Source organism: Panicum hallii, chromosome 1, assembly GCF_002211085.1.
Source record: "Panicum hallii strain FIL2 chromosome 1, PHallii_v3.1, whole genome shotgun sequence".
In the NCBI taxonomy this organism is placed as follows: domain Eukaryota; kingdom Viridiplantae; phylum Streptophyta; class Magnoliopsida; order Poales; family Poaceae; genus Panicum; species Panicum hallii.
The window spans coordinates 31,364,434-31,377,319 of NC_038042.1; the positions used below are offsets into that span (position 1 = coordinate 31,364,434).

General features: G+C 43.3%; 1 protein-coding gene and 1 pseudogene across 1 annotated transcript; one reads left to right on the forward strand and one right to left on the reverse strand.

The window, feature by feature from the left end:
* The window catches only part of LOC112896833, a 28,947-nt pseudogene extending 25,882 nt beyond the window's left edge, over positions 1 to 3,065 (reverse strand).
* A 3,177-nt stretch (positions 3,066 to 6,242) lies between these two features.
* On the forward strand, positions 6,243 to 12,442 carry LOC112876149 (aspartic proteinase-like protein 2). Its single transcript, XM_025940201.1, has 10 exons — positions 6,243 to 6,627; positions 6,703 to 6,832; positions 6,929 to 7,170; positions 7,292 to 7,516; positions 8,791 to 8,953; positions 9,034 to 9,104; positions 9,275 to 9,365; positions 11,632 to 11,707; positions 11,783 to 11,854; positions 12,039 to 12,442. The coding sequence occupies exons 1-10, from the start codon at positions 6,371 to 6,373 to the stop codon at positions 12,185 to 12,187; spliced, it is 1,476 nt and encodes a 491-aa protein (XP_025795986.1). The 5' UTR covers positions 6,243 to 6,370; the 3' UTR covers positions 12,188 to 12,442.
* The last annotated feature ends 444 nt before the right edge of the window (positions 12,443 to 12,886 follow it).

The following is a 12,886-nucleotide window of genomic DNA, read 5'->3' on the forward strand; positions in this document are numbered from 1 at the left end:
AATTAAGGATATGCCTGGTCTTTATGATCATTACTTGTCAATCTAGATTTTAACTTTATGTTGGGTAGGTTCTGCTTAGTTGCTATAACTAGTTCCGGTTTGGAAATAATTTATAACCATGATGACAATAATGGTGATGCTACACCTGTTTTATCCATATTCTTGGATAATTTGTGTTGTTAATCACAAGATTATATCTGTTTAATTGGAACATGGAGAACCACCCAGAAAAACAATGCAACCACAATACTATATGGCTCTAGTTTTGGCTAATTAATTAGAGACTCTAGCTTGTGATGATCTTAGCGAAAGGGCAAGAGGGAAGTGTGTTGATGGGGTATAGCCCGATCCTCTTGGAAGCTTTGTTTATGGTCCTTGGCTAAGGTACCACCTCACTAGGAACGGTTATGACCACTGCGGTCTGAAGCCTTAGCGGATCATTGCAAGTTAGGGAATCTTTGTAAAGCCATCGTATTGAATCCCTTGCCATTCACCTTGGAAGTGTTTAAGAGGCTAGCTACCTCGGGCATGTTGGGATACATGAATTGTAGGTAAAGTGTACAACTTCTGTAGAGTGAAAACTGATATATCAGCCGTGCTCATGGTTAAGAGCGGCTTGGACCCTCACATGATAATTGAACTTGAAGATAAATTAAATTATGGACCATGTTTATGGTTATCGTTATGCTTCTGCTATATCTCTTCTCTTTTTTTTTAATATGGGTTGATATGAACTTATACCTTCGTAATCAGATGCTAATAAAATATGACCAACTAAAATTGTATCTCAGCAAGCCAGTCAGCCTTTCCTTACTTTTGGCATTCATGTTATATAATTCCCAACACTTTCTGAGTACCAACCATAAGTGTACTACTTTTGGTATTCATGTCATATTATTCCCAACACTTGCCGAGTACCAACCATAAGTGTACTCACGCTTGTTATAATTACTGCTCAGAAGAGAAAGTTGATGTGAAGTCTGTTGAAGATGATGCTAAGTTCTAGGTATAGCAACCCCTGTGAAGTTTGGAGCCTTCGTTTTTAGGATAAATTGTATAACTCTGATAATCTTTATAGTCTTTTAGTTCTCTTTTCGTGATACTATTACTGATTATTCACTGATGAACACACTATATGTATGAAATTTGATCCTCGTATACATGACTACTCATGTATTCGGTTTTGTCTTCAAAGCCGGGTATGACACCACACATTTGTCAAACGGAATATAACAGCCCAAATAATCCTAACGGGTCCTCAACAGGCGAACAGAGGATCCGTTAGCCATACCGAGCGTGCAAAATTCCTAATTGTGGACCCGTATGCGGAGAGAAGTACATATTGGCTTGGATTTTGATCTGGATGGTTTACTGGTCATCCAACGGTGGGACAAGGTGATTGACGGAAAAGATAAATAATTAAATATCAATCCAAGTTTAGGAACTATACAAGATGTATGGAAGATTTGGTCAGAGACCTGTTGCCTTGTATCCAACCCGGGAAGGGTTGCCTCAGTGTGCTCTCGATGATGCTCGGCCTGATCGTAACCACCGGGATCATACCTCTCGCATGCAGTTGACGACCATCTCCCCCATGGCCTTGGTGAACACATAATTGTCCTGCCAACCATGGAGCTTTGCCCTACATACCAATAACGACAAATTATTACACAGAAGAATAAACGTGTGCATGTTTTAAGTTGCACATATTTTCTAACTGATGTCACTGACCTTTGTAGACCTAAGCATTTAATTCGTCGTGCAAAAGAAGCAGAATCCTCGGAGTCTCTTCTGGAGTCAAACGCAAGCTTGATCTCTGCCTCAATGTCCAACACGGCGCCGCTCTTCTTTTGCGAAGAATCGCCGGGGACTAACTCATTCGCTATGGTGTCTCCCAAGCGAAATGGCTTCTCCGGCACCACGCCTTGCCTCTGCCCATTCACGTATGCTGTTCGGCAAGCACGTCATATATGGAAACAAATAGAGAGTTGATCAGAGGTTTTGAAACTATATGCACATGTGACGATGTAACAATAATATTCAGAAGTTTCAGCACAAGATTTTGGTAGTACTGCCTGACCAGTTGACACTTGCAAGAACAGCTTCAGCTTCCGGAACCGATGAGCGAAACTCATGAGTCGGAACGGCCCCAGGGTGTTGAGGTTCATCGCAACGTCGTACCTGCCATCCATCAATAGTGCAGTTCCTTGGATGGTCATTGGGTGATTAATTGGAGATTGAGCATAGCACACAACGGAGCAGCAACAATGGTGTGGGCGTGTGGCATCATCATGAAACCTCTCGTCGAACGTGGTACTTGCCGCCGAGTTGACGATGATGTCAACTTCGTCGGCGATCTCGTCAGCCAGCTTGGGGGCGATGCCTAGGTTGGCCTCCGTGACGTTGCCAGCGACAGGAACCAGCTTTCCTGCTACAAAGCCGTGGTAGTCTTTGCCGTGGATTTCCTGCAGGCACTTGAACAGCTCTGTGTCTACCACCTCGTTATGCAACCTCTTGGATGATGCTTCGGTGTCCTTCGCCTTGATCACTACATAGATCTTGCCGACACCAGGACTTGCCCTCAAGATCTTCTCGATTAGAACTGACGCAGAAGCATTTTGGGGAAAGAAAAAACAAATAAGCAAACAAGTATCGGAACGGCCGGTGAACTAAAAATTGTGAGAAAGGATGCAGGCATCATCACCTTTGGCGAGAAATCCGGTCCCGCCGGTGACGAGGAGGTTCTTCCCCACAAGGAACTCTGCAATCCCAATCCCGGCGGCGGCGTTGTCCGGCGACGACGCTGGAGCCGGACAGGCTCCTGAAACCACTCCGTGCAATGGGAGAGATGGCGTTGATATAACCCACCACGCATGCTGCAAGTCATCGTACTGCCACTGCAGCGCTTCCTCAGCCGCGATGAGGGGAGCAGAGCGCCTCTGCCATGAGCATGGCCTCCCTTGCCGACGGTGAACGGCGTGTGGTAGTTGGTCGCGGTAGTGACGCATCCGGAGGGGCTCACGCTGGAAATCCCCATGGCAACGCACGGAAGGATGAGAACTCGAGAATCGAGATGGCTGAGAGGGAGCTAGGGAGCTAGCCTACAAGAGTTGCTTGCCTGACTTGTAGGTTATTATTTAAAAAAAGGTTCCACGCCTCACCCGGACTATATATAACAGCGAGCACGGTGAGGAGCCTTCTTGAATCATCATACTATTATTATTATTATTATTATTATTATTATTATTATTTAGTGTAATATATGTCTCTAACTAAAAGGTGCTGGCGTGTCCTGATAAAGCTTTTTCTTGCACGATTTTGGTTCTAGTTTTGAGTCCCGGACTTAGCATGAATGGGCCATCGTGCATGAGGCACTTCCTGGGCTCTTTATATTTTGGGCCGAAACTTGCATACGCTTCCTCCTCGGCGCCGGGCAGAGGACTAAGAGTGACTCGCCGGTCGTCGTCAGTTCGTCACCCACTCTCGACGTGGGATCAGACCAGATGACGAGGTCGACCGGCGAGGTTTCCGCGGCCTAGGCGCCGGCAGCGAGTCAACACCACCGTATGATCCTGAAGCGGCGACCTGCCGCGAGTGAACGAACGGCACAGCTGAATTTAATGGGCGCCATGTGTTTGGCTCCTCGGGAGCTGCGGTCAACTTCATCCATCGAATCTCCAAACAACTTCCGCCGGCCGATTGGAACAAGCTAGCAAGGATCAGCCTCAGTTCCTTGTTTAAAAAAAAAAGATCAGCTAGCCTCAGTACGCTACATGTACGCTGATCCCATCTCTGTGCCTCAAGGTTATCGATTTTGTGGCAATTGATGTATTGTAGGAGAAGCAAAATTAATCTAGTTTGGACTTTCCTCGCAAAAAAGAAAATCTAGTTTGAACTTTGGAAGAAAGACTCTTAAAATTAAAATGCCTCGGCGTACGGCACGGATCGACGCAGGGAGTCAGCTCTCACCAGCCGATGTAGCTAGTGGACCCGCGGCCGATCGCCGCCTAACGCTAGTGAGTACGGTACTAGCCAGGATGGATTGTTCGGCCCCAGCCCAACGACGACGGATCACGGATCCTTTTTTCTTCGCGCTTTGGTTGGGAGGAGGGCGGCGGCCTAACAATGAAACCGGCACGAGCAGCTGGTCCATCTTTTTTTTTCTTTATGCTTTAGGTTAGGTTATTATATCGATTCAAAAAGTTAATAAAATAAATTAGAATAATATTTCATGTAAATAATTTAGAAAGAGAAATGAACTAGAATAGCATATCATTATAATTAATTAGCTGATTCAAAAAATACTATTGGATACCCACTTGCATCTTTAGCAACGGCTGTTGGGTGTTGGCTGGCGGCTGCGGATGCCTAACAAACGGCCGACCCGTTTGCTCCCGCGCCAGGTTCCGCTGCCGTCTGTATGCCGCTGCCGGCCTTTTTCTTCTAGAAGCGCACATTATTTCTCTATATTTTATCTGCAAATAAAAAAGAGAAAAACCAGAAAAGCGTACACTTATTGTTCAATTTTGCCAGGCGCGACAGGTTTGAATTTTCTGGCTCGCGTTCGAACTCAACCGTGATCAGGTTATCCACCCCAAAGGCAGAAAAAGAGCGACACACGGACAGGATTACAGGATCATCCCGTTTCAACTAGTACCATCATCCATAAAAGAGTGATTATTAGGTCTTGACACTGACATGGTGCTGCTGTGCTGCATTGCACTGTTAGTTATCAGTTATTATCACTAGCAAGTGCTTTTCGCCCGTTTGCTTTTTAGTCCCAGCGCATGGTTACGCGGCACGGTGATGTCTGCTCATGCGTCCACACCTGCGTGTGTCAGTGTGTATCCACTGGCCGGACGTGCCTGAAGAAAAAAACAACCCGGAAAGAAACGGACAGCTGCAGACGTTTCGCAGGCAGGATGGCACGCCCCTCGGCCCCTGGGCAGCCAACACCTATCTTCTGCTTTGCTGTCTTGAATAAAGTTTAATAGTGGAACAGTCCAACAAAGAAGAAGAAAAGAAATAATGGAAACAGGGAGAGCAATCCAATTTCAAAACATAGCATGGGAAAAAGAAGAAAATATAGGGTCGGATGAAGATAAATTGCCTTGATCCCCTTGTGCATAGTTTCATCAACTTCTTGGGCCACTCTGTTCTCTACTCCTCCTCACTTCTTCTTTTTCTTTATTGTTTCCTTTTTCTTTTTTGCTTTCACTCATGTTTGACTTAAGGCTCGAGCACACCGAGCCACAGCTTTCTCTTTTTTTCCTCACTCCATTCTAAATTATTAATTATTTTAGCTTTTCTAGATATATATTATATCAAATCTATATATCTAGAAAAGTTAAAACGACTAATAATTTAGGATGGAGAAAGTATTACCTCCTTTCTTGAATATATAAGCCGTTGGGGACAAACTAGTTAGTTCAAGTTACATATTTAAGAGTAGAGGGTATATCATTTTTTTAAATAAGAAAATTTACAGTAACCTAAAGGAGACCAAGTTGTTAAAAAAGAAGAAGAAATAATTTTTAAAAAAAGTTTAGTCATTCCAGGATATGAGAAAAGTAATTTTTCTGTATCTTCCTTCCACCACCATCACCAATTGACAAACAGATGACAAATCTTTAGCGCGACTTACAGTCCAACCACCCTTAACAAAAGCTCCCCTTTAGCGTCAGCAAGAGCGCCCAGTGACACAGAGATGCAAATGCAAACAAAACTGATTCCAACATGATTGTAGCTCCGACCTTGTATGGAACGCCACTTTTGTTGGTTGTCACACTGATGCTGTCACGTGTGAAACGTCTTCTTTTTCCCTCATGGTTGCATTGTGGCTCAGGCAACTGGTTTTAGCATCATTTTACATATAGTAATTCCTGACTCTAGTCTTTAATTCCATGAATTTCAACAAATTTGACGAGGTTCCTTTCCAGCAATTCCAGTACAGTTTTAACCTAGTAGTAAATAAGTAGTCTGTTATCCTTTTTTCTTAAAAAAAAGAGTAGCCTATTTTAGCTTCATGGATTATTAGGTACCATCATTCTTTCCCCTCCATCTGTAATTGCAATTACAGTTGTAAAAAGGTGGATCTAGATGCAAATTATCCCAACCGGAAGCGCGAAACGCAAAGAACATGAGGGGGTTGGCGAGAATACCATACCACACCACCATATCTCCCGGCCGATTTAAATACCGACCGATTTAAATAAATTTCTCCTCTTCTCCTCCGTCCCTCTTTTCCGGCGCCTTCCCGGGGCGCGGACACGCACGCGTCCCCTGCTCCTGCCCGCGTCGCTCTTCCTCTTCCCTTCTGCCTCGCCGGCGCTCACCCGAGCTCAGCAAAACCCAGCGCCCGACCAAACCAATGGCGCCGTCGCTGCGCGCCTCCAGCTTCTCCCGCGCGCTCCTCCTCTTGCTCACGCTGTCGGTGGCGCTCGCGCCGGCCCCCGCGGCCGCCACCGGCGTCTTCCGGGTGCGCCGCAAGTTCGCGCGCCACGGCGGCGCCGGGGAGGCGGAGGAGCACCTCGCGGCGCTGCGGCGGCACGACGGCCGCCGCCACGGCCGGCTCCTCGGCGCCGTGGACCTGCCCCTCGGTGGCGTCGGGCTCCCCACCGAGACCGGGTAGGTGACCGACCAACCTCGCCTACGCCTTTCTCGCCATGCTGTGCCTGACTGGGGCTCTCCGCGCCAGCGCAGCCTGTACTTCACGCGGATTGAGATCGGGGCGCCACCCAAGGGCTACTACGTGCAGGTGGACACCGGCAGCGACATACTCTGGGTCAACTGCATCCGCTGCGACGGCTGCCCCACCCGGAGTGGCCTCGGGGTACAGTACATCGACTAATTTCCTCTCGATTCGCTCGAAATCTTGCTCGGGATTAATTCTTCGTTGGCATGACGATGCTGCCTGGTGTGGCTGTAGATAGAGCTGACGCAGTACGACCCGGCGGGGAGCGGGAGCACGGTGGGGTGCGACCAGGAGTTCTGCGCCGCCACCAACGGCGGCGTGCCGCCGCCGTGCTCGTCGGAGTCGCCGTGCCAGTTCAGGATCACCTACGGCGACGGGAGCTCCACCACCGGCTTCTACGTCACCGACCTCCTGCAGTACGACCGGGCGTCCGGCAACGGCCAGACCACCCCGTCCAACGCCACCATCACGTTCGGGTGAGTTCTCCCTGGCGTGATGGCTGCCACCTGGGGGACCAGCGAGGATTTGTATTGTACCAGTTCGTTTGGCTTTGGCAGAGGTGTGGGGGAGGCTGATGGCTCCGACTCTGTTCTGCAGGTGCGGCGCTCAGCTCGGTGGGGATTTGGGGTCCGACAGCCAGGCCCTTGACGGGATTCTGGGGTTCGGCCAGTCGAATTCGTCGGTGCTGTCGCAGCTGGCTGCTGCTAGGAAAGTCCCGAAGATTTTTGCTCACTGCCTGGACACTGTGCGTGGTGGTGGGATCTTCGCGATCGGGGATGTGGTGCAGCCCAAAGTGAAGACGACGCCGTTGGTGCCAAACATGTACGTCGCCTTAGTTAGTTCAAATATTTCTTTAGCTGCTCCCATTATAGACCTTTTGACTAGTCTGTTTATTTGATTATAATTCATATAGTCTACCATATTGCATCGTTCCCTGCTATGGCCTATCACGCACACACTCTGCAGTCTCTTGTTCATACTGTACTCCATTTCCATGAGATAGTTGATTCCTTGAATTTCTGTGCATTGCTTTCCTACAAATTCTGGTCAACACTTAGATATAGGCTATAATGGAATATCGGAATATGCTTTGTTAATCTATCTAGTGGTATAACAAGTTGTCTGACTCAGCATCCAAAGCTTTGACTAGTGTTTTGAAGACATCGAAACTTTGACTTTAGCATGCATGCATTAAATTTGATCTTCAAGCGTGATCTTTCTTCACCCTAAATATATGAAAGTCAAAGAAGTACACTCAAAACCAAACCGTAACATGTACTGAAATTTTGACGGTTTGGATTATGTGAATTATTTTTGTCTGTTTTTATGTAATAGACTAATAATGTTGTATGTCCCAAGTCCTCGTCTTTCTAGCTTGTTATGCCAAATACTTGGTTTGTCTGTTTTTGTGTAATATAATAATACATTTATTTGTATATAAAAATGTTATTTCGTAAACAGTAAATACTGCTGTGTTACCAAGATGAGTATAAATAAACTAAAATCCTGCATTAGCTGTTCAATTATCCGAACTGAGATATATGGATTCAGAAAACAGAAATATCATGTATATTATCTTGGTAAAAAGGAGGTAGCCTTGTCTATGTCCACCTTTGTTACCCTGCTGCTGGTTCCCTTCCACTTCTATGCCCACCGTGATTGACTGCCATGATTGCTCTTGCCTTATGTGGTACAACACTAGCCTTCTTTCATCTTGGCCACTTATCTTTTCCTCAACTTTACCTTGTTTACTACATCCTTCTTGGTTCTCAATGCGCTGAGGCCACAAACACGAAAATTCTGCAGATGTTCGTTTTAGAGAACAGGAAGATAAGCAACTTCGTTGATGCTAGGACATATGCAGTAATATGCATGTTCCTATTTGACCTGTATGCATAACCATTTCCTTATAGGATAAATCATAGCTCAGCTTAAGGCATTTTATAGTAGTAGGATGGTTTAAATTTGTGGACAAGCAAGTTTTTTCATAATTACATACAACGGACATTGGCTGGTATAATATCCTTGTGAAACATGCTTCTGTGATGGGTGGCATTCACTATTTAAATGTGAAACCTTATGAAAATTTACCACAGGCCACACTACAATGTCAACCTGGAAGGAATTTCTGTTGGTGGTGCTACACTTCAGCTTCCAACAAATACTTTCGATTCAGGTGAAAATAAAGGCACTATCATTGACAGCGGGACAACATTGGCATACCTCCCGGAAGAAGTTCATAAGACATTGATGGCTGCGGTGCGGAAGCATCTATCTGAACCAATCTTTGTAGTGAAGAACAATTTGTGCCCACCATGATGTTTTCTTGATCATTTTAGGTATTCAACAAGAAACAAGATATGAACTTCCGTAATTATCAAGACTTCCTCTGTTTCCAGTTCTCTGGAAGGTATATTTGACATTAGTTCCTATATGCTCTCATATAATGGAAATATTATATTGATATATGCATTTGTACATTTATAATAATAAAGGGATCGCCACATGTCCTCTTTTGATTTTTGAAAAATTCCTTGTTTGTGTATATTCCTAAGTCCTTCAGCCAATTCCTTTTTGCAGTGTAGATGATGGATTTCCCATAATCACCTTTAGTTTTGAGGGAGACCTTACACTGAATGTTTACCCACATGATTACCTTTTCCAAAATGGGGTAAGATAACTCCCTGCTTTTTTTTTCAGTGAATGATATAAGTGGAAATACTCTGTCAAGCCTTTGCATTTACTATAAACAATTCAGGTCCACAGGTCCATCGTTGTTGGAGAAAATTCCCTATATGTCATTGGAAATTTAACTCATCCTTTATATGCCATCAAAATTCGCATATAACTTGCACACCTCCATCATTATTAAATAGCAAAAATAACCTCGAAATCTGGATATAAATTACCTATAGTAGTCATTATTAAAAGATATCTCAAAGTGCTCCCATTTCTGCCTTGTTGATAATAAAAAAGATATCCCATACATGCTTCTGATTTACTCACTTCTTTCTTCGTTAATACAAAAAAAGTTAACTAAATGTATACATTCATGATGTATGTTACCATGCAGATGCAGACCACATATACATGTACGTGGAAACCGATAAACATATCGATTTCCATATCAACCACATAGCTTAAACTAAGGTTTCAACTAAACACATGCGGTTATGAGAAACAGACATAAAGGTGCAATGCAAAGGTAAACATTATTAATCGGGATGAAAAAGTATATAGGGTAATTGGTAAATAAAGTATCATAACCGGAAAAAAAGGTAAGATAGTTTTTATTTGCATATTGTGTTACAATAAGATCAAATGAGAGAAAGCAAAGAGAAGCAACTATTGAGCTATGGCATCAAGTTTACATATTAAGTCTGACACTTATGTCTTTTAAAATTTATAGCCTGTGCAGGCACACAGGTCTATGGACTAGTTTACCAAATTTCGTGGTACATTTTGTCTAGTTTTGCTTTTGACTCGTATCATCAGGGGTGGAGCCAGCTATATTCCTGGGTATTCCCAGGAATACCCAACAAATTTATCAATGCCTTATGAATATCAGCTACATACATGTATATATATTTTATAATTGTTTTCTGAGTAAATCAGCAGCTCAACCCCTCATCCCAATGCCGGCACACTCTCCTTTTGTAGGAGAACAGGTTTAGGTGCTCATGACTTAGCATGTTCTTTAGCTATTTACCCATTCTACTGGCTCAAACCATGTACACTCTATATATAGGCCAGAGGGTAGATTAGCCTCCTGCCACCCCGAGAAACGTGGTGCGAGGACCAGGGTTCGAACCCTAACCGGTCCACCCCGCACTCTACCAGGGGCGCGACCAACCGGGCTACTGCCGAGTCCCTCCATGTGCACTCTATTACCTAGAACGTGATCTGTTGTTGCTCATGACAATCTAGCCTACAGCCTCCAGTACATTTATGTATACGTTCTTTAAATGAATAAAACCACACCTTATTAGCATTTGCTTCTACATGGTAACAGACAAAACAGATTCTTTAATCCCTCATTCCACTACTTTTCCTTTGTTTGCCGATAATAGCGTCACAATCTTCTTCCTCCAGTTCTAGATTTTCTACGCACAATACCAAACATGTCACCATGACATCCCTGCTCATGTCCAAGTCACTCTATATAGGGTATGGATGAATCCAACTTTCATCAAAGGTGTACATTTTTCGAATTTACCTTTGAATTCATTTGCTTGGAAAGCGGGGAATACCCAACTCTAAAATCCTGGCTCCGCTACTGCGTATCATCTTCAATATCACTTATGCGTGTGTAGATTGAAAAGTTATCAAGCAATTAAAAAAGAATAAAACAAACCTGAACTTAGATTAATTAAATTGAAATATTATGCCAGCATACTTCATGCAAAAACTTTTACCTATCATGAGCATCTTTTTTTGAAGTTTGGTGGGTACCGGTAACTGGACCAAAAGATAGCCACCATTTATAGATGAAATTTGTAGTGATCTAAAGCTTAATGAAATTTGTCCTATTAAGACCCAACATGAAGAAATATTGTTATCTAATAATTTTTCCTTGTATATTAAAAAAGGAGTTCATTCAAAACATCGGATTGCTACTCATATACAGGTCTGTGTTTCAGCAGACTGTGGGATAACTTGAAATACTAGTAAGTTGTTAAGAAGGGTATTGCACCTAGGTTTTCTACCTCAAAAGCCTACTTTTGTATTTCTATTTATATATGATCTTATCTGCATCTACTCTATAGCAGGTTCGACTATTTCTTCTGGCCCTGCCTATCGACCTCCTGTAAATGAATTAGTAATTTTTTTATATCATCTGCAGTGTGGACAAGCATTTGTTCTGTATGATGTAAGATGACTTACCTTATCACGGAAGTTCATGGTTCAACTTATTATTTCATTTTTTTATTTTGCAGAATGATTTCTACTGTGTAGGGTTCCTGAACGGTGGGTTACAAACCAAGGATGGGAAAAATATGGTTCTCTTGGGAGGTATGACCAAGCTGTTATGTAATATTGACCTATTTATTCCTTCTTTCCTTCTAAGTTTCATGAACTCTGTTGCAGATCTAGTTCTCTCAAATAAACTAGTGGTTTACAACTTGGAAAATCAAGTTATTGGATGGACAGACTATAACTGTAAGTGACACATTAATTTACAAATCTATAATTGTCCTTCCCGACAGAACGCAATGTTGCTGCAAAGTCTATCCTTGTTTGTGTACTGCAACCTTTTTGCAACAGGATATGTAAATCTGAAATTTGTGTTCTACATCTGACATTGTATTTGAGTTAATGCCATACTTCCATCTCTTGATTTCAGGTTCCTCGAGCATAAAAATTAAGGATGACATGACAGGATTTATTTACACTGTTGATGCACATAATATCTCCTCTGGGTGGAGATTCCAATGGCACAAGTCCTTGGTTCTGTTGTTAGTAACAACAATCTGGAGCTATTTAATGTTCTAACCTGACCTTGAACTCTCGGATGGAGAACATGGAAGCTGTATTAGTGTATTATTAACAAACAATGTCTGGGTTTTTTGTTCTTAGAAAAAAAGGAAGAGGTAGGGGAGTGATTTGATTTAGTTACAGAAATTCCCAAAATTGTAAAGTATAGCAAATCGGCTGGCAAACTAGATATAAATGATGTTGGGTTAATGCTAGGTTCTCATTGCGTTTATATAATGTAATCAGCAACCCTCATCAGGTGGAATTGAAGCTTGGGTCGTTGTTGTGCAATTTTGTTTGCGTTTGGGAAGGACTTCTATGGCCTAAATGCGATATCCTGATTCCATTGGAATAAGCAATGTTGATTTCTTGAAAGATCAGCTTCAAAAGCAAAGATTTGTCTTTGTAGGATGTTAGGGAAATAGCACAGCATGTGTAAAAGAGACTCGATGTAAGGGCCCAAGTGTATGCTTGTCAATCTTGCTCCCATTAGGGGCTTGAGGCCAAAAAAAAAAGGGTGCTGCTAGTGCCCGGATGTCCGATGGGAAATTTTCCATGGTATGCTCCATTGCAACATTAAGAATTCTAAGGTAACATCGAACATCACCTCTTGCAACGTATGAAATTATACGTAAAATTGACTACGACATATGATTCCGAGAGATAAAATTTCCACCGCAACACGTACATCATGTTTCATGCAACACCGCTCAAAAT

What these genes read in the sequence shown, in the direction of transcription:
- LOC112876149 (XM_025940201.1), top strand. Translation starts at nt 6,371, where the DNA reads ATGGCGCCGTCGCTGCGCGCCTCCAGCTTCTCCCGCGCGCTCCTCCTC. An exon ending in AACGCCACCATCACGTTCGG is followed by an intron (nt 7,171 to 7,291) that starts GTGAGTTCTCCC and finishes TCTGTTCTGCAG; the next exon opens with GTGCGGCGCTCAGCTCGGTG. An exon ending in TGGATGGACAGACTATAACT is followed by an intron (nt 11,855 to 12,038) that starts GTAAGTGACACA and finishes TCTTGATTTCAG; the next exon opens with GTTCCTCGAGCATAAAAATT.